Genomic DNA, 18466 nt, shown 5'->3' with positions numbered 1-18466 from the left:
GGAATAGAGTTAGGTTTGTTAGTCCCTTTAACATCTGAGCTTAAAGATAACTTAGCTTTTCTATGCATGTGAGGAATCAATGTTTAGGAAAGTAAGTTATAGATATCCACTCATGTGAGGAATCAATGAAGTAGGGTAGAAATGGTGTAGATGAATCATGGATAGGAATGAATATTCATATAGAATCATAGGACACTAATAGTTAAACGGTGAACTCCAATTCCAACAGCTTTCTCTCTTGATATCAATCGTTTTACTCTCTCTTTGTTTAATTTGAATGTGTTTTGGTCACCGAAACAATTATCAACCTTTTGAAAATCTATTGCTTAGGTAATTTTACTAAAGAACGGCATTTGTGTTAGCAATTCCCTGCGGATACGACAAAACCCTATGCTATACTACAATTGAATCTTGAGGATTTTGAAAGTAGTATCAGTGTAGAAAAAATCTCTCAACAGTGGTGCATAAAGCAAGAATCTAGAGGCCACCACAAGCTGCAAGGGTTCCTTCCCCAGGGAAAAACCAGTATGAAATTAGAGGAAGAACTTGGAGACAGAAAGAAGAAATTTTGGTGCAAAAACATGATACAGTACCTCAAAAACAGCAGGGCACAGAACGTTTCTCCAGCAACTTAGAGGCATGTCAGTTACAATTTGCTGCATCAGATATGGACGTAACATGGGTTCAACGATGTGCTTAGGCAAGAACCCTCACAATCAAGCCGGCTGAAGTATTGCAGGAGGAGTTCAGTCAAATCGGATTGTTTAATTTCAGACTAATCCCGCTTGGTGCGAATGAGTTGCTACTAGAGTTCGAGAATAAGGAAGAGATGGAGAGCACAATAACAGAATGTGCTTTTTTCCTGGAGCAGATGCTTACTGACATAAAACCATGTTCTGAGTTCACGTTCGGCACGGCGCACTTTGTCTGGATTCGTCTGTGGCAAATTCCGATGGGATTGTGGAATGAAGCTTTCTTTACTGCTGTCGGAAACAAATTGGGGAATTACGTTTTATCTGACACCACAACGGTCTTGCGACATCGGGTTGATTTTTCTAGAATATTAGTTCGTATGAATCATCCCCTTTTACACTGCTTCACCATGTCTGTTGATGTTGGTGGCACTTCTTGTGTAATTTTGATTGAGAAGGATGTGGAAGCGCATGATTATGGTACTGTCGAGGATATGCCTTCCACGCCGGTAAAAATTTACAACTCTGAAGAGGAGGATGATGACGCAGAAGATGAGGCAAAAGGGGATGAAGCTAATGATGATGTTGCTACGAAAATTCCAGAATTCCCACTCGACAAGGATTATGAAACGACCATTGAAATTGATTCAGAGGAAGAAGATGAAGTCTTTAGGGATGGGGCCTTGGAAGGCTTGCGGTTCTGTGGAGAGGAGGCAACCCAGCCAGCGACGCATGGCGACGGTGAAATCCCGCCGGAGGCAGAGGCGGGTTTGAGAAAACCGCCAGCAAAGGTGGAGATGCGTGGGGAAGTTTCAAATTCGAATGTGTTAATGACAGCCTTCAATGCAGAAGAGGAACAAAAGGAGCAGTTACAGGATATCATTGAATCAGGTTATTCATTGGAAGAGATTGAGGAATGGAGGAAGAGTTTAAAAGCTGAAGGAATGGTGATTAAAGAAAATCATATCTTTGATAAAAAAAATTCAAAATCAGAGATTTTCAGTTACAGGTTATTCTTTCAATTCCATTGATTTGCTTCAGAATAAAAATTATTATTGGCCTTTTAATTCCTTCTGCAGGGGCCCACAAAATTATAACAAAAAACAAGGATTTGAGGCGTGTTTGCCTCACCAGTTTAGCAACCAAAAGGAGTTTTTTTGCCTTCACTCAGCTTCTGAGACTAAAATAACGTATGAACAAGGAAAGAGCCGGGACGTTTTTGTGCATACCACTCCAAACCAGATAATCAGACATCACATTTCAATCCCTTCTCCTGTGTGTGCCTTAGCATCGCCTGTGACGCCATCACAAAATCAACAACTTACGTGTTCTCTTGGCTGTGAAGTTCCAACTGATTCTGTAACACCGGGTTTGGAAAAAACGCCAAATACAAATTCCTCACAAAAAAGTTCACAGCGTGGTCGACCAAAAGGAAGCAAGAATAAGCCAAAACCTTTGCCTGTTGATTTTTTAGAGCCTGTACAGGGAGAAGATGGAGTGACGACACGGGCTCAGAGAACTTGGTTACTCGGAAAGCAGTTGGGTTTGAGACCGCGAGGCTCGGAAGCGTTGATGCTTCGTGGTTTAGAAGCTCAAATTCGCCAAAACCATCCCCATCTTAATTGACATGTTTGCGGCTTAGGCGGATCAACAAAGAGGAAAGTTGTGAAGAGAGCAGTTTTACATTGGTTCTCCAGCTTTGCAGTTTTTGTTTGTTTGTTGCTGGTTCCTTTTTGCTGTCATTTTATTTGCTGTTGTCACTGGTGCTGTTTGTTGTTGTTGTTGCTGTTGATGTTAGGCTGTGTTTTCCTGTTGCTGGTGCTGATGTTGTTGCTGTTGTTGTTACTGTTACGAAATTGACTACTGTGTTATTGTTGCTTACTGTTGTTGTTGTTGTTGCCTGTGTCTGCTGCTGCTGCTGTTAATAAATCGTTCTGGCCTGCTGTTGCTACTGTATTACATGGGCTATGATGCAAATTGAAGTAGATTTTGTGATGTAAAGGGTCATGGTTTTAGCTAGTGCTAATTTTTTGTTTCAAGGATTGTAGTGCTTATTTGTATTGGTGCAGAATGACTATCCCATGATTGTGACACTCTTTTTCCTTGCTTGGTTTTTATCCCATTGGGTTTTTCCAAGTAAGGTTTTAATGAGGCTCCTTCTTGGGATTTCGACTATATCATTATGTGGGTTGGTGGTGGGTTTTAGCACAGCTCAAGTTTCTTTGTTGCTTTTGGTTATGTTATTTCAGATTGTACTTGGCTCATGCCTAGAGTGTTTTCGGTTCTGGACTTTTATAATAATATACATTCCATTTTCAAAAAAAAAAAAAATTGCACGAAAATTTAAACATCTTAAATTAAAATAATATATCAAGTTCTTCATAAAAACATAAGCCAAATACTTAAACAACAAACATAACGACTAAGCCAAATACATGAAAACATGAAATACTTAAAAAACAAACATAACGCCTAAAAAAGGAACATGAAAAGTTCAATACATAAAATTAATATCCAAAATATGATTTGTCAATTCTTCTCCTTCTTAATCTTCTTGATCAGCTTCTTCTTGTTATTAGTTGAACCAACTCCTTCATTCTCCGAGTGAGTGATCCGCTTGCATGGGGGAACTTCTTTTTTTTCTATGTTAGGATCAACAACATCGCCACTCGCAGCAGCAATAAACTCTTCATTAAGATCATGTTATGTAGTAAAAACTTAAATAACCGCATAATTATTAAAAATAAAAATTTATACTAAATAAAATAGATAGTAGATGTAACCTTGGCCAAACTGGAACTCGCGTTTTCAACACTCTCATCAGATGTAGGTGTTTCTAGCAATAGCAATGGAGGAGTGTCGTCCTATAAGCAAACAAAATATGACAATAATATGTGAACAACACATTTTCAATAAATAAACTCAATAAATATAGGAAAAAATGATTCGCAATGAGCCTAGTTACATTAGGAGGAGGGAAAACTTCCTTGAAATGAACAATTAAGTCAGGATCTGCACATATTTTCTTGACACGATATGATGGCTCAAACCTGGAGCCGGGATCTCCACAAGTTTTGTTGACACGATATGATGACTCGAACCTGTAGCTTGAAGTGTTGTTAACTTCAATCCTAAAGAAAGAGGTCTTTTCCAACAACTTAAGTAATTCAGCAGGAGTTGTAGAGCCATAGCCAGCAGGATTCTGTCACTAATTAAATATTTAAGCACTAAGACATGCTAAAACAGAGAGTACCAGTAGTATTACATTTTTTGATAAAATTTCACTTTGATCTCATAAACAGATACCTTTGTTGACGAATCAACCAAGTCAGCACTAGTAGTTTCAAGAAGAACACTCGCTTCTTTGTCAAATATGACCAATGCAGCAATGTCATTACCCTGCTTTACTTTGACTTGCAAACGGAACCTATAGTATCACCAAAAAAAGGAAAATTAAATGGTCAAGAAATTTAATTTTCTTCACAAAATGGAATAGGTAGTTCAATACCTAGGGATCATGGAAAAATAATGACGGTTACAGTTATCACAGAAATACATTTTCTCATCCCAAATAACTTTTTTGTTGCACTTGCAAGCTTTGTACCACCAATTATTCCGCTCAGGTATCTGTATGATGGTCCCTAACACAACACAGCATGACTTCTGCATAAAATGACCAGGTTACTTAAATACATTTAAAAACAACAAAAGAAAAAACACATAAATAAAAAATTATTTTTTTTAGAAAAGAAATATTGATAGACCTCATTCATGGCTCTAATTTGCTCGAAAGTTTTCATACCTGAGAGTTTTAAGAGCTCTTTATCGAGGGAAGGTTTTGAAGAGTCGGACAACTGAGTATGCACCTGAGATCCAGGTTCATTCATCTCGAAAAACCTATTGCATCAATAATTATGTCAATTCTAATGAAGCCATAAAATTAAAAAATTAATATGCAAATGAGCATAAGTAATGGGTATGGTCGTACTTGTCCCTCACAACAGTAGCTTTAGGAATCTCAGGATTAAAGAGGCCCCGTGTTGCACCATATGCATTTTGCAGGCTTTGTTGACCTACACAATTATTTTAATATGTTTATAAAAAGAAACATTGAACATACCAGATATAAACATTTTTTTCCCGAACATATCTTTAAAATGCTTGATTTTTGCAAACAGGATTAAAACCACAACGCCGCTCAGATCGCGTGAAGATAAAGCAGAGAATAACTCTTGGACGTAGCTTCCAAAAAATGCACACTCAACTTTCACTCTGTTTTCAACAAACTTATGATTAAAATTATTACTCACAATAATTGGTTAATGAATTCAAAATTTTAATAGATTTTGCGTTTTTGTTCAAAATACTAATAATTACCCTTCTTGTTCAATCTCTATGGTAATCCTTTTTCGCACTTGATGGTTTTTTTCAAATTCCTGCTCGCCGCTATGGCCGGTAAGGATCCCTATCACATATGCGAGACAAACAAAATATGATAGATCACAAATAATTTTACGGATGTATACAGTTTTAGTTTGAAATTGCACCGACTATCAGTGTCTGATCTGGATCATTGAACATGATATCAGAAACAGAAACAAATGAATAAGGACTCTTAGTGATGAGATCGTCGGTTAGGGTTTGAACAACCGAATCAAAACCAATGATTATCCAGTGAGCATGTGCCGTTGTACGAAAATCCAGAGCGCTATCACCAACACTGAAATGTGACAACATGTATACTCGACCCTCAACTAACAAAGGATTAAACTTATAAACATGAGTCCTTTGCACTGTGATGTGGATCCTATCACCCTGTAGATTAAGAACATGTAAGTGAACGGAAAAAACTTAAAATTGTAAACTAACATCGAGTCAAATAGATATATATTTAAAACAACTAAGAAGTCGAACCTTTGCATCCATTAAAACCAACTCCATCAAATTAGGAAGTTTTGAACGATCGAAACTTGGAGTCATCCACTTCCGCACCACCTTCACAATAACTCTCCACACTTCCTTTTCCTTTGAAATGGAAGAGACATCGTCAACAGTTAGACTAAGAGCCATGACAACTTTTAGATGGAAAAGTGATGGATGAATTATGAAATCACATGAGGAATTTATAGAAGTGTTTTCTCAAGGTAGTTCATCTTTTTTTGGCGGTTGACTTTTTATACATGGTATACATGGTGGGTGGTTATCAAATGTAAATGATGGTGGGAGTTTGGAGGTAAACCAACGTGAAAGTTGGTTTTTTTTTAAAACCATGAACTTTGGAAGAAAAAAAAAAAAAGTTCAGTAGGAAATAGACGTGGTTTTATACATGGTATACAATATACATTATGGGTGGTTATAAAATGTAAATAGACGTGGTGGGAGTTCGGAGGTAAATGGTTAGTTTTTTTTTTTTTAAAAGCATGAACTTTTAAAAGCATTTTGGAAATATAAAATGAATTTCACGTGAATAATGGAGGTAGAAATTAGGTAGTTGATTTTTTAATTGGGTGAGAATTTATTTACTAAGTGGGTTAGAAGTTATTTTTGTAGTAGCATTATGGTCCAAAAAGTTAACCGCCGCTTAATAGAAGGACACGTGGCATAAAAGCTCCTAAAATCACCCTCATAGCAGAATTCTTGTAGTGATGCCACGTGGAAGGTTTTTTCTTGGAGTGATTTTGCTTTATAATATATATAGATAGATATGTTACATTTTTATTCAAACAAAATCCCCCTTTTGGTTCAAGTCCATCTTTCCCTTCCCACTAAAGAACACAACATCAAGATTGTAAAGCACTGGAACCATCGTGACAGAGGACAGGAACACCAGCACAGGGCCAAAGATCCAAAGCAAAAGAGGAAGCCCTGTATAGAAGAGCCTGTTCCCCACAGTGTTGAGAACGAAACCTCTCTCCAAGATCTGGCTTATATATTCAGGGGTAACCAATGACATTGGATCTTGAGGGGTGTTGATTAAGAAGTTGACTTGGTTCAAGAACCTTATGGACAGGGAGTGGCAGAAGAATGAGAAGAGGAAGATTGTGAGCAGAGTAACGTATTTCAGTGCTATCATGAACTCGCCGTGACCGCCATAAACTGCGTCGTTGAGTGGCTTCTTCACGCTGTAGGTGCTGCTTATAACTGCTGCTAAACCTGAGCAGAGGAGAATGGAGGTTGTGGCCATTAGGGTTGCTCCCATGATTGTGTTCCTCAGTGATTGAACGGCCAGGATGTTTTTCTTTTCATTATCCTGCAATGATAATAACAATTAATTTATACAAATATTAATTAGCTAGACCTATTTAACTAAAGTCTTATTTAACTATTTTATTAGTCAATGTGAGACTCCTTAACCTTTCCTAACATACCTCGTCAAGTAAATAGTACATGTACACTTTATTTTTGTGAATGAAAACTAATTTGGGTCAAAATTTGATGAATAACAAAACAAAAGCTAAAATAGTGTCCTTAGTGTGTTAATGGAGAGTTTTGATATATTGATACTTTCATTTTTTTTTTCCTATTATATCATTTGTCATATTTTACATTTTTTTCTCTCTTCTTTTTTATTTCAATAGATGGAGGTGGATTTTGGATGGGTATAATTTATTCTCCATTCATGGAAGCTTATAGCTGCTTAGCAAAAAAAAAAGGAAGCTTATAGCTTACCCATTGTGTGATGATTCATCACAGCAGCCACCTACTAGTTAGGTAATAATATATGAGTTACTTGTATGGACAGAACAGAACTATACATAAAGTAGTAATTCTTTTTCTTGGAATCATGGGACTCTATCTAAATTGAAATAAACAACATTTTGGTGATGTCACATTTAATCCAAAAAATTACCTAACTAAATAATATTTGTGGTAGGAGAAAACACCAATTTTTTTTTTCTAAAAAGGATAGAGAAAGTGTAAAAGTTGGAAGGATCGGACAACTATCATCGTTTGAAGTATTTAAAAACTTGTACTTCCATTTAATTCGATATCAATTTGAGGTAAAAGGAGGAATTTTTTTTTCTAACACTCATTTATAAAAAGAATTTGTGGGGTTGTTGTGAAGATGTGATGATATTTAATTGACTCATAGTCATTGGTACGTATTAGTGTAAATTATGAAAAGATAAAATTAATTGCTTTTTTTTTGGGTATAGAAGTGAGATAAAAGCAGCTTGCACTATTTGGAGCACAAATGTTAGATTTTCTGTTTGAATACATTATCTTTAATTCGTGCAAGTGCACATGGAAATTATCTAGGTCTAGCAACAACCCACTGGAATTGGATATCCACCTAATTATTCCATATTTAAAGAACATTTCATTTTTTCTTTGATTTTAATTAACTAAATGTTAAAGTGTCATTATCTTCTGGTAGAATCGAACCAGAATAAATTGAGGAAAGCTATATCCAAAGGAATATAGAACACGCAATATCCTATTCTTGGGATCATAATCTTGCATTCTTATACTCCATTTCCTTCTTATATTCCCCGGAAATAAGATAAGTCTAGTAAAAACTTCTATAATGAATCTACAGATCTGCGCGTTTTATCTGAAATAGTTCAATTAATGCTAAACATGAATCGCAATATTATATCATAAACATTAGTAAATCAGAAAATAAAAAATTGTACCTTCATTATGGCATTAACCCAATTTCTACGGCCACTGGAATTGATGCCAACAGTGGTTGTGTGTGGCTGAGTTCGAACCTTATGCCACAACCAGAAATTGTAACAAATGCTTATAAGCAATCCCAAGGGAACCAATATCACATCCAAATAGCACTTCCTCCATTCCATCATCAAATTTTGATATATATTGTAGTGACCTTGCTCTTCCTCCTCTTGAACTTGTGTCACTACTCTCCTTTATTCTCAAGTGTGCAAATACGAACGGCGATAAGTGAATATATAGTAGTGGAAATAACGAAAGATGTTTGTGGCTTCCTTTGAATGCATCGTTTGTCACCTAATTAACCAAACTTTAAGAATAAAAAAAGGCTCCTACTTTTTCACTAAATTACAAACATCACACTGATTTTATTTTCTGCGTGTTAGTGGACGCGATCACTTCTTTCCAGCTTTTTGTCACCAGCTTTTTTAATTACCCCAACTTCTAACACCTAAGAAAAATGGAAAAACCTATAGACCCGCATTGGATCATTAGATTTGGCACCCCAATCATTAGAAATGTCACCCCACTTACGGAAATTCAGTTTCCGAAATATTTCGGAAATAAGGTTTCCGAAGCACTTTTTTACTCAAAAGTGTGGTTTTTTACTCAAAAGTGTGGTGTTAGATGTATTTTGAACTAAAAATCACGAATTAATTTCGGAATCTAAGATTCCGAAATAATTCGGAACTTGAAAATCCGAAAATTAGGGGTGTGAAATCTAATGGTTGGGGTGGCAAATCCAGCTCTCCCCGCATTGATGTCGATATTCAGATGTATACGAATAACAGAGGTAAAATAAAAGATATATTGTTGTTTTGTTGTGGAGGTTAATTAAGGTATGGGGTTTGCTGTTTTTAGTCTTTGTACTATGGTTTACATGAGAATGTGGTATTCTTTTTTTTCATTGAGTTTTTATCTCTCTGGGTTTTTCTTATCAAGGTTTTAATGATACTCATTCTAAAAGTATGGTTACGTAGAGGGTTTGACGTACTATGATGTCTAGGGTTGTTTTGATTTGTTCTTACTTCATGAGAGAATTGTTCTCATGCAGTTTCTTCTTCAGTAATATATTCTGCTTTCAAAAATAAAGAAAAAAAATTATCGATTTGACGAGGGAATCAAGACAGAGTGGAAAATGAATTTAAGAAAATATATAAAGAGAATAATCGTTATTACGTACTTAACTGTTTGAGATCGATAGTACAGATTGGAGATTGGTTCATGTAGTCTTGAGTATTGTGAAACTCGTTCGTCAAATGCTTATGATGGTCTTATCCTCCTGTTGTTGTACTAGTAGATTAATAACTTATGAGCAATATTTTACACACTATTCATAACCTTAATTTGCGATTATTGATGATTCTTTGTGCTTACTTAACTTTGTTTGGCATGGTTTTTATTATTTAGTCTAATTAAGTGTATTTTTATTTTTCAGGTCATATTTGGTGTCAAGGGATTTTGGAAATTGTGGAATGAAGATTTTATTTGTGCTAAAGTGGAGATTGTATTTTAGATTATATTTTAGGTTTTAATTTTGAGATATTATATCTTTAGGATTCTATCTTATTTTGGTTTGTTATTTTAGGATTTTATCTTTAGAATTTGATTTGATTTTTAGGAAATGATTTCAGCCCAATTTAAGGATTTTTGCTTAAACAACTCGAGATACCTTCTACCTTTTGCTTTTCAATTTAATTTCGAATTTCAGTTTATTACGATTCTGCTAGGGTTTGCTCTTCTATTCCGTATCCACTCTAATATTTTCACTACTTTTGTTCAACTGTCCATGGAAGGCTAACATCCTGGATTGAATGTAAAATTCGTTCTTTATTAATCATCTTCATTTATGTTTCTGAATCTATGGTTTGCTTAATTCCATTGTGTTGGAAATAAAGGTTGATGCATGATCGCTTAGGTTGTGTTAATTCGTAACTATTTCACAATCGCTTAGTTTTTGAACTATAAATTGATTTTCGCTTAGTTAATTAATTCACGAATTAGGGAATCAATAAGAATGAATTAATCTGTTGAACCATTTATTAAGTTGCGATACATTGAACTAAAGGGATTTGTCCGTTTAAATCTATTTTGTTAATCTGCTTATTATTTTATGCTTGCTCACTCAAACCAAATCACACACCCTTGTTTGTGTGTGTGTGTTTTGAGTGTTGAACCTTTGCTCGATTGGTAATCCTTGAGAAACGACCTAGGAGTAACTTCCTAGTACTATAGTTTTCTTAATTAATTATTTGCATCAGGTACGACCTCGATCAATTACCTTACCGGAGTTTGAATGTATGATTTTATTGGAGGGTTGTTTTGTTGAACCACTTTTTCAAAAAAGGACTCGGTCTTGACGCATTCCCATGGCGAGTGGACATTGGAAATAAATACCTACAATACACTTCGACGCTCAAGTAAGAAAAGCTGAGAGAGAAATAACGGTTAGCATTAGAAGATATTGCATACGCGAGGTGTGTCCCTAGTGTATATACTGAGGGTGAACCATGCATACATAGAAGGATCATCCAAGAAATGATATAGTCATAGAGATATATTGTCTACACACAAGCTCTATTGTGTACACACAAGGCAGTCTTCGTTGGCTGAAGAAGTTAAATTTCTCATATCGTCTACAAGGCTTCTATTGAAGAATCACATACATATTTGTGCACAGGAAGACTTGCGATTTTACGCAGCTTCTTACATGTCAAAAGACATGTTTAGTGTCAATATAAACTAGCCGTTAGAAAGTAGTTTAGTTTTCCTCTATATATAGAACTTAAACAGATTGAAAAATGTTTTTCTATCCATCAATCGATATGCACATGAGAGACAAACAGCAACACAGGTCTCTAGTCGCTGAGTCGATCCTTACCTGGAAGATTTCCCCCCCCCCCCCCCCATCTTGTTCAGTTGTTGATCGTGAAGAATTTTTTTATCGTCCAAGGCCCTGCAGCGCCTTGATTTATTCATTGGCTTTGTTGATAGCGTTTTGGTAGCCCTACACCTAGTTATCACGACTTTGGGCATGGGTGATAGCCTCTTGTTCTTTGGCGACCGCAGATTCATGGCGGGAGAAGGACTAGGAGAACAAGCTCTCGGCATGCAAAAGAGCCATTGGGGACTCTTTGCTCGTGTCTTGCATGCCATGTTCAATAGCATGAGTCTCCATTTGATCAAGTTTGAAGTGTCGCATGACGAAGGCGAAGGGATCAAAGGAGTCATCCAAAGCGCGGTGGCGGGGGTCATTCTCTTCTTCTTCAACGCCAGTTTGGGGAGATTTACCTTTGTCCAGGGTGTTGGTGGTTGGTGTTTGCAGGCCAAGGTTGGAATTTTCGTGTGGCCTTATAGTCTGGAGTTGTTTGAACTGAGAACCTCTACCCTGTGTGGCGCCCGGCTGGATGATAGCATTGTAAATGTTGGCCGCCCCGGGGGTCTTTAGGGAATCGGTAATTTTCGGTTGGTTGTTGGCGGAGGAAGTTTTTTCATACTTTTTGGAGTGCGAAGACTTGTTTTTCTTCGCTTTCTTCATAGATGCTTCGCCTTCGGCAGAGGACTTGTGGTGGGGTTTCCTTTGTTTCCTTTCCAGCTCCGGGGGAAAGACGGGAAAAAACTCAGGTGCGGTTTTGGCGGCGAGGACAACTTGCAGTTCTTCCTCAGTAAAGTCCATGTCTGCTAAAAAATAAAGCAAGTCATTAGTGTATGGCAGGGATTATGACAAAATGCAACATGTGTGAAAGGGGCGGTCAGTTTTTTACCCAAGTATTTGGGGGTCGCCCGCGTACTTGGCGGCGTTTATAATGAAATTCTGGCACACGCGGACAGATGTTCTACCAGATGTCTAAGACATCTTGTATAACATAATACAAAAACAGTTAATTGAATATGCAAAGTAAAGAACATAAACTGAGACAAGACACACAAGATTGTTAACCCAGTTCGGTGCAAAATCACCTACGTCTGGAGGGTTTTCACCCAAGAGAAAGATAATCCACTATTCAGAGAAATTGTACACAAAAGGTCTTAACAGAACTGCCCCAGTTCCCAGCCTTTTCTACCTATCTCTACAAGTGATTAATACTTAGTCCTCCCCCTAAGTATGAGAGCCCCTCTCACTTTCTCTCAATCACTGCCACAGTGATTCAATAGCTCAACACAAGAGCAAAGACAGATCTCATGATCAAACAACTTAAAATCAACTCTCAGCAAAAGAATCAATACATGAATAAGCTGAGAGAACAACAAGTGTGAACACAGACAAGAGTAAACCCTAGTTTTACTCAACAGAAGCTCTCTACCTAACACTAGGTTTCAGTCTTCATATATAGCAGTCATCCAGGTCTTGTCTTCGATGGGCTTGGACAAGCAAAGGTCCACACAACACTCAAGGAGTTAGTAGGAAACAAATCTGCAGAAGAATCTTCAATATAAAGTTTCCTATTCCAGAAATAAAACTCCCACAAAACTTCAAATCAAATCTTTGAAACCGATTTGATTACATAATAATATAATCCTTGTACGGCGCACAGAAGCTTCCAAAAATACCCTATCTTGATCACCAAGTAATCAGAACGAAGCTTCACAGAAAACCTAGCCATCTCATTGTAGGTTTCGCAGGGACATATGTCACAGGCAAGATATTGTGACATCGGGCCCGACATGTTGGCCAAAAACTTAACTTAGCTAAAATGCAGACAACACAACAAAGGAACAACATATAACAACAGAGCTTTCAAGAACATTGATTTTGGAAAAGAAGCGGATGGTTTTCTTATCGTTGTCTGTTAAAGAGTAATCGGATATCTCCATAATTCCCACCGGCTTTTCCGTCCAATAAAGAGGGAACCGGATGGTCCTATCTCTACGTGTAGGGGTGGATCCGATCAAACCGAACACATTATGGTGGGTTGGATTGGATCATTGGTTCGGTTCGGATTTTTTTACTGAATCCGATCACCATCGGTTCGGATAGCGGATTTGGAGATTGAAAAACCGACCAATCCGAACCAACCCAATGAATTGAGAATTTTTTACATTAAACTCAAACACTTTCAACCCATTACATTACATATTCATATTTGTATTAGAGATGTTGGTTTTATTTATATTATATAAATTATATCATTATCGAATGTTCTGTTGTTTAAAAATGTTGAATTTTTCTATATATTTTTATAACTTTTCACGTTTTTAGAATAATATTTGTGTATATTTTCAAATGATATTTTTTAATTTCAAATTCGACCATCCGAACCGAACCAATCCAATTGAGACCAGGTTGGTTCGGTTCGGGTTTAGAAGTAAAAATCATGAAATTCGAACCAAACCAAATCGAACATGTTTGATTGGTTCGGACATTTAAACACCCTAAATCTGAACCAATCCGGTCCGATTACACCTCTATCTACGTGTGAAGAGCTCAGGGTACTCATGGTGGACTGCAACCTTAAAGTATCTCTTGGCGAAGGAGTTTTTGGCGTTGCTTTTAAATGGGGTGAATTGCCGACGACCAGGCCGAGCTTTCATTGACACCCATCCTGGGGTCAGCAAGGATTTTCGGTTCACATCATAAAGATAGAAAAAAGGAAGTGGAAAGGGAGTTAGTCAAATGGGGTCGCACAGAATCTCGAAGAAACGCATGAACGACCAAGCGCTTGGATGCAACAGGATTGGGTTGATGTTGTTATAATTCATGACCTTGCAAAAGAAGGGCGAGAAGGGTAATTTGATTCCCAGGTCCGTAAAGAGGAAATCATATACAAAAAAGAAATGGGCGAACGGGTCGGCAGACATCCGACGACACCAAGGGAAATCGTCTTTTTTGAACCTGACGACGCGTAGTTTCTCATTATAACATTCCTCTTAACAAAACCCTTTAACTTTGACAAAGAAATCCTTTACAAGAGGCGAGTCAGTGTAAATGGAAGGTTGGTTAATTGCTTTCAAAAGCATGGCGGGTCGGATTGGTATAGGAAGCGTATCATGGGATTTTTTGCCGAAAGGCTTTGATTTGGTGCGGCAATAGAGGCTGTGGGATCTCGCCACCAGAGGTAGTGGCCTGGTTCCATTCCGGTGACTTAGACGTCGAGCTGAAAGCCCTATTTTCGTTATTTGCAGCCATAGAGAATATGTTGCAGATTGAAAAGACTACGATAAAGGGGAAGAATGGAAATGTAAGATCAAAGAAAAAAGAGTGAAGGGAGTAGGGACTCACCGGAGGGGGTGGCTTTTTTAGGCTGAGGAGATGGGAAGACTGGGACACAAAGAGGTCTGGCACGGAGGAAGGTCGGAGAAGGGAAAGTGAGGGAAATGGGTACAAAATGAGGAAGGAGAGCATGTTTTATAGTGGGAGGTGACCTTTGGTATGGGGCGCGTGCAATGATGAATTTAAAAGGAGGAATTCGAGGCAATGCTTAATCATGATTATCTCGGGAAGGTGAAAAGTATTAAAGGAAATGATGGATGAGGATGTGACGCTTGATTTTGGGATGTGACGTTTCGGGTAAGGCAAATGAGTACGTGGTTTAACTGAAAAAGGCTAAGACAGTTGGCGTGTCAGTTTGACAAATGTTGAAGGGAAGCAAAAAATGGGAATAATTTGAGTTCTTACTGACTTAAAGTGTTATGTTTTAGTTGGATGTCAGGGAGTAGGTAGCGGAAATTGTGCAAAGGCGAAGTTAGTATGATTAGAGTTGGCGAGCAGTTCACTACAATGTCAACGACAAGGAAGAAACTTGGTGAGCGTATGGAAATTCCTTGGGCGGAGAAGATATTGTGACTTTAAACTTGGGAATAGTCCCTGCGCGTTGGTCGAAACCGCCAACCGAGGGACGCTGTACCGAGTGGCGAGTGACAATGGGCGATCTATCGGGGGAGTCTCCGGGACGACATTAGGACAAGCAAGGCATTTAAAAGACACATTGTGCTCTTATATATGCTTCGAGCTCGGTGTCTTGCGGACCGGGTGAAAGAGCGTTCACCCAATAGGCGATTGATTAGGAACACAGTGGAATTGGCAATCAAAGACATTTTAAAGACACACTGTGCTCTTATGTTTCGAGTTTGATGTGTTGTGCACTAGGCGAGCCCCCTATACTCTAAAAGGACTCGCCTAGGGGCAGTAAGCCCTCAAGAGATGGGGCTCACCTACGGCGAGTTGACAGACTTGGGAAATTAGCAAACCCCCTTCTAGGAAAGTCTCCAGGGACGAGAGACACATGTAAGAGAGTTGGGTCTAATGTAGTACGACCCAACAAGCCCATTAGAGATAAAATTATGACCCTATGTAACCTCAATAAAAGGGGACTTGACACTCATTGTAAGAGACTTTTGCTCATTTATCTAGAGGATTGGGCTTTTATCATTCCTAAGCTCTGCTAGGGTTTAGGGTCTATACCTTTTCTCAGTGTTCATTACGGGAACATATTGCAAGTATTGTTTCTCATTGTAGTTATGAATCATGGTTACAATGAGAAATTAAGCCATATACCTCAAATGTTCTCATCCATCCTAAATTGTATAACAAGAAGTAAGAGGTAGTAATCTCCTTATGTCTCTGACGCAATAACTCACAGGAGACCCTCAAACAACAGACGAAAGAACCGTAGCACATCATCAATTTGATGATAGTCAAATAAATCCCAGCCGGTTTTCATTGACCATGCATGCTATCACTACTACAGAAAAGGCTTTTCGTCACGGTTAAAACCGCCCATTCGTCACGGTTTAACCGTGACAATAGAAGGCGTGACAATTGCTCAATTGTCACGGTTAAAGGCGGAACCGTGACAATTGATATGGCTGTTATCACGGTTTGCAAAACGTAACCGTGGCAATAGAGGCCACATATTGTCACGGTTACCTATTTAACCGTGACAATAGAGGCCATATATTGTCACGGTTACCTATTTAACCGTGACAATTGATTAGCCTGTTATCACGGTTTGTAAAGAGTAACCGTGACAATAGGTTCCCTCTATTGCCACGGTTGAGTAAGTAACCGTGGCAATAGGTGGCCTCTATTGCCACGGTTGTAACCGTGACAATAGGTCATACACCTGGTCTGTGAAATTGCTACAGAATTTTTGATTTTTTTCTTTTTACCTGGTGTGTGCATAAATTTTAGTACGTTTATATTGAAAAATAAATTGCATAAAATCACCAACATTCACATATTCTAGCCAAATTACTCAAATATTCCAACCTTGAATAAGAAAACAATACATTTACACTAATTTGTCCAAAACAATACTAATTGTTGTTGAGAACATACTCTCACAAGAAATTAAACCAAATAGCCAACACTAGCCAGTACAGTACACTGCTTGAACCAAATACTCTAAAATAACATGCAATGCAGTTCCATACCATAAGTAGCCCATACTCTCACAAGGAATTAAAGCAAATAGCCCACACTAGGCAAAATTCTTTAACACATAAGTAGCCCACTCTTCTTTAATTTCATTTAGTTGATCCTCATCGTAGAAGCCAAATTGACAATCAGAGAAGTACTGTAAAATGATGGTAAAAGTTACAAAATTTAGAGTCACACTTAAAAATAGGAAAAATTAAGAATTTAGTCAAAGTTCCATACCGCTTGTGGAATTGTAGATTTTTTGTGCGCAATTATCTCCTTTAGAAAGCTTAGTACATAGTACCCGCAATCTATATAATTTGTTTGGGCAGGGCACTATAAAAAACAAATATAATATATATCAGTGATTTGGTAGCTAGATCTAATTGTTTTCAGCTATGTAAATTTGTATACCTTTATAGTATTCCATTTGGCTTTGGACCATGTAATCCTCTTGTCATTGCAATTAGCACGGTAGATCATCATTGCACTAACAAATTGAATGAAAAACTCATGATTAAATATGTTGAATAGCATGACTAACATAGCAAGTAGATCTATATAAGCTTACTTATCAAACATCTCTTTCATGACTTTGCGTTGATTCAAACTACCATGTATAGGATCCAAGTAAAATAAGGTCCCTGTAGTGGCATTGATCACAACCAACACCCAATGTGCCCTACAAGCAAGACATGTTAAATTATAATATTAATAAATCAAGTAGCTAATCATATAAATTAATCAAGTAACTATGAATTAATATTTACAAATTTCATCCAATATTTCTCACCCTATATTGACCGGTGCAAGATATAATTGGTTTGGGTGTCCATTTGCCATAATTGCATCCGAAATATATTGGCTTTGATTGGTCAGCCCATGTGCCGTTCGATGAGGACTCAAAAAGGCAAATTTCTCAGTCAAGTTTTCAGCCACACAGTGATCAAATAAGAACCTTAAATAAGAATATACAAATAAAATACAATGTTAAAAAATTGCTTAGATAAGAAAACTAAAAACTTTGTTTTCAGTCAAGTTTAAAAAAGTACCTCATATAAACACAAACGGCTGAAGCACTTAATTCACCATTTAACTTGTATCACATAAAGAACCATGGCTCCAAATGTTATTTCTAATGCTTATGGACATCTAACTTGTATCACATACTTCAACTTGCAGTGCTTACAGATAAAGTATTCACTATGAGTTAACTGCTGAAAAAAGTAGGGTGTAGAGGAAAGAGTGAAACCTGGATATTTAGAATCAGACTGGTCCTCTAAGTCAGTGGCAATCAGCTTGGCTCTTCGATCTTCAACTTCGAATAAATCTATTCAAACAGAGCCAAAAGCAATAATTAAAGAGAACCCAACCAGATTGTACTAGCAAAATGTACAGAAAAAACCAACCAGATTGTGCTGGAAAAATGTACAGAAAAAACCAACCAGATTGCCTAATCCAGCAGGCCAATATAACCCCAAATACATGAATAAAATATCATGAAACAGCAGCCAAAACAGCACAGCGCCAGGAAATTAATTTCTCATGATAACAGTAACAACATAACTAAATTCTCAGCACCAAAACCAGCCCACAAGACCTCAGCAAAACACAAAACAACAGCCAATTTCCCCAGCAAAAAAGGCTTAAATCACTTCCTACAGCAGCCCAAACTGCAATAGCAAAGATATCTCAACAGAAACAGCAGCCCATTATGGTTATCTATGGAAAATCGGTC

At 37.5% G+C, this 18466-nt stretch overlaps 4 protein-coding genes across 5 annotated transcripts; all 4 read right to left on the bottom strand.

Moving 5' to 3' along the window:
* Positions 1-1779: 1779 nt before the first annotated feature.
* LOC130717719 (uncharacterized) lies at positions 1780-6147 on the bottom strand. Of its 2 annotated transcripts, none has more exons than XM_057568060.1 (8): positions 5607-6147; positions 4681-5507; positions 4495-4589; positions 4201-4355; positions 3999-4119; positions 3658-3894; positions 3476-3556; positions 1780-3334 (listed from the first exon to the last, which is right to left on the bottom strand). In XM_057568060.1, the coding sequence occupies exons 4-8, from the start codon at positions 4248-4250 to the stop codon at positions 3251-3253; spliced, it is 573 nt and encodes a 190-aa protein (XP_057424043.1). In that variant the 5' UTR covers positions 4251-4355; positions 4495-4589; positions 4681-5507; positions 5607-6147; the 3' UTR covers positions 1780-3250. The 2 variants fall into 2 exon arrangements, with proteins under 2 accessions (XP_057424043.1, XP_057424044.1); XM_057568061.1 differs by having other exon boundaries at positions 1782-3379.
* On the bottom strand, positions 4312-5762 carry LOC130719012 (uncharacterized). Its single transcript, XM_057569664.1, has 7 exons — positions 5607-5762; positions 5240-5507; positions 5070-5157; positions 4813-4964; positions 4681-4765; positions 4495-4589; positions 4312-4355 (listed from the first exon to the last, which is right to left on the bottom strand). Exons 1-7 carry the CDS (start codon positions 5760-5762, stop codon positions 4312-4314), a joined length of 888 nt encoding a protein of 295 aa, XP_057425647.1.
* Positions 6148-6289: 142 nt separating the features above from the next.
* Positions 6290-8589, bottom strand: LOC130717718 (uncharacterized). Its single transcript, XM_057568059.1, has 2 exons — positions 8330-8589; positions 6290-6942 (listed from the first exon to the last, which is right to left on the bottom strand). Exons 1-2 carry the CDS (start codon positions 8498-8500, stop codon positions 6412-6414), a joined length of 702 nt encoding a protein of 233 aa, XP_057424042.1. The 5' UTR covers positions 8501-8589; the 3' UTR covers positions 6290-6411.
* A 7893-nt stretch (positions 8590-16482) lies between these two features.
* LOC130720221 (uncharacterized) lies at positions 16483-17885 on the bottom strand. The gene is made up of 6 exons (XM_057570847.1): positions 17781-17885; positions 17522-17686; positions 17300-17410; positions 17143-17218; positions 16969-17064; positions 16483-16885 (listed from the first exon to the last, which is right to left on the bottom strand). Exons 1-6 carry the CDS (start codon positions 17783-17785, stop codon positions 16790-16792), a joined length of 549 nt encoding a protein of 182 aa, XP_057426830.1. The 5' UTR covers positions 17786-17885; the 3' UTR covers positions 16483-16789.
* Positions 17886-18466: the final 581 nt, after the last annotated feature.

This window comes from Lotus japonicus, chromosome 5 (assembly GCF_012489685.1).
Source record: "Lotus japonicus ecotype B-129 chromosome 5, LjGifu_v1.2".
NCBI lineage: Eukaryota > Viridiplantae > Streptophyta > Magnoliopsida > Fabales > Fabaceae > Lotus > Lotus japonicus.
This window is presented reverse-complemented; position numbering and strand designations above follow the sequence as displayed.

Excerpts from the sequence above, each read along its gene's own strand:
- LOC130717719 (XM_057568060.1), bottom strand. The coding sequence starts at position 4,250 with ATGTATTTCTGTGATAACTGTAACCGTCATTATTTTTCCATGATCCCT. Across the intron at positions 3,557-3,657 it reads AAGTTTTCCCTCCTCCTAAT|GACGACACTCCTCCATTGCT; the intron begins GTAACTAGGCTC and ends GTTTGCTTATAG. Across the intron at positions 3,335-3,475 it reads CGAGTTCCAGTTTGGCCAAG|AAAAAAAAGAAGTTCCCCCA; the intron begins GTTACATCTACT and ends ATCCTAACATAG.
- LOC130719012 (XM_057569664.1), bottom strand. The coding sequence starts at position 5,762 with ATGGCTCTTAGTCTAACTGTTGACGATGTCTCTTCCATTTCAAAGGAA. Across the intron at positions 5,508-5,606 it reads TGGTTTTAATGGATGCAAAG|GGTGATAGGATCCACATCAC; the intron begins GTTCGACTTCTT and ends CTTAATCTACAG. Across the intron at positions 4,356-4,494 it reads AGAGCTCTTAAAACTCTCAG|AAGTCATGCTGTGTTGTGTT; the intron begins GTATGAAAACTT and ends CATTTTATGCAG.
- LOC130717718 (XM_057568059.1), bottom strand. The coding sequence starts at position 8,500 with ATGATGGAATGGAGGAAGTGCTATTTGGATGTGATATTGGTTCCCTTG. Across the intron at positions 6,943-8,329 it reads GGGTTAATGCCATAATGAAG|GATAATGAAAAGAAAAACAT; the intron begins GTACAATTTTTT and ends TTATCATTGCAG.
- LOC130720221 (XM_057570847.1), bottom strand. Across the intron at positions 17,219-17,299 it reads ATGAAAGAGATGTTTGATAA|TGCAATGATGATCTACCGTG; the intron begins GTAAGCTTATAT and ends TCAATTTGTTAG. Across the intron at positions 16,886-16,968 it reads AATCTACAATTCCACAAGCG|TACTTCTCTGATTGTCAATT; the intron begins GTATGGAACTTT and ends ATCATTTTACAG.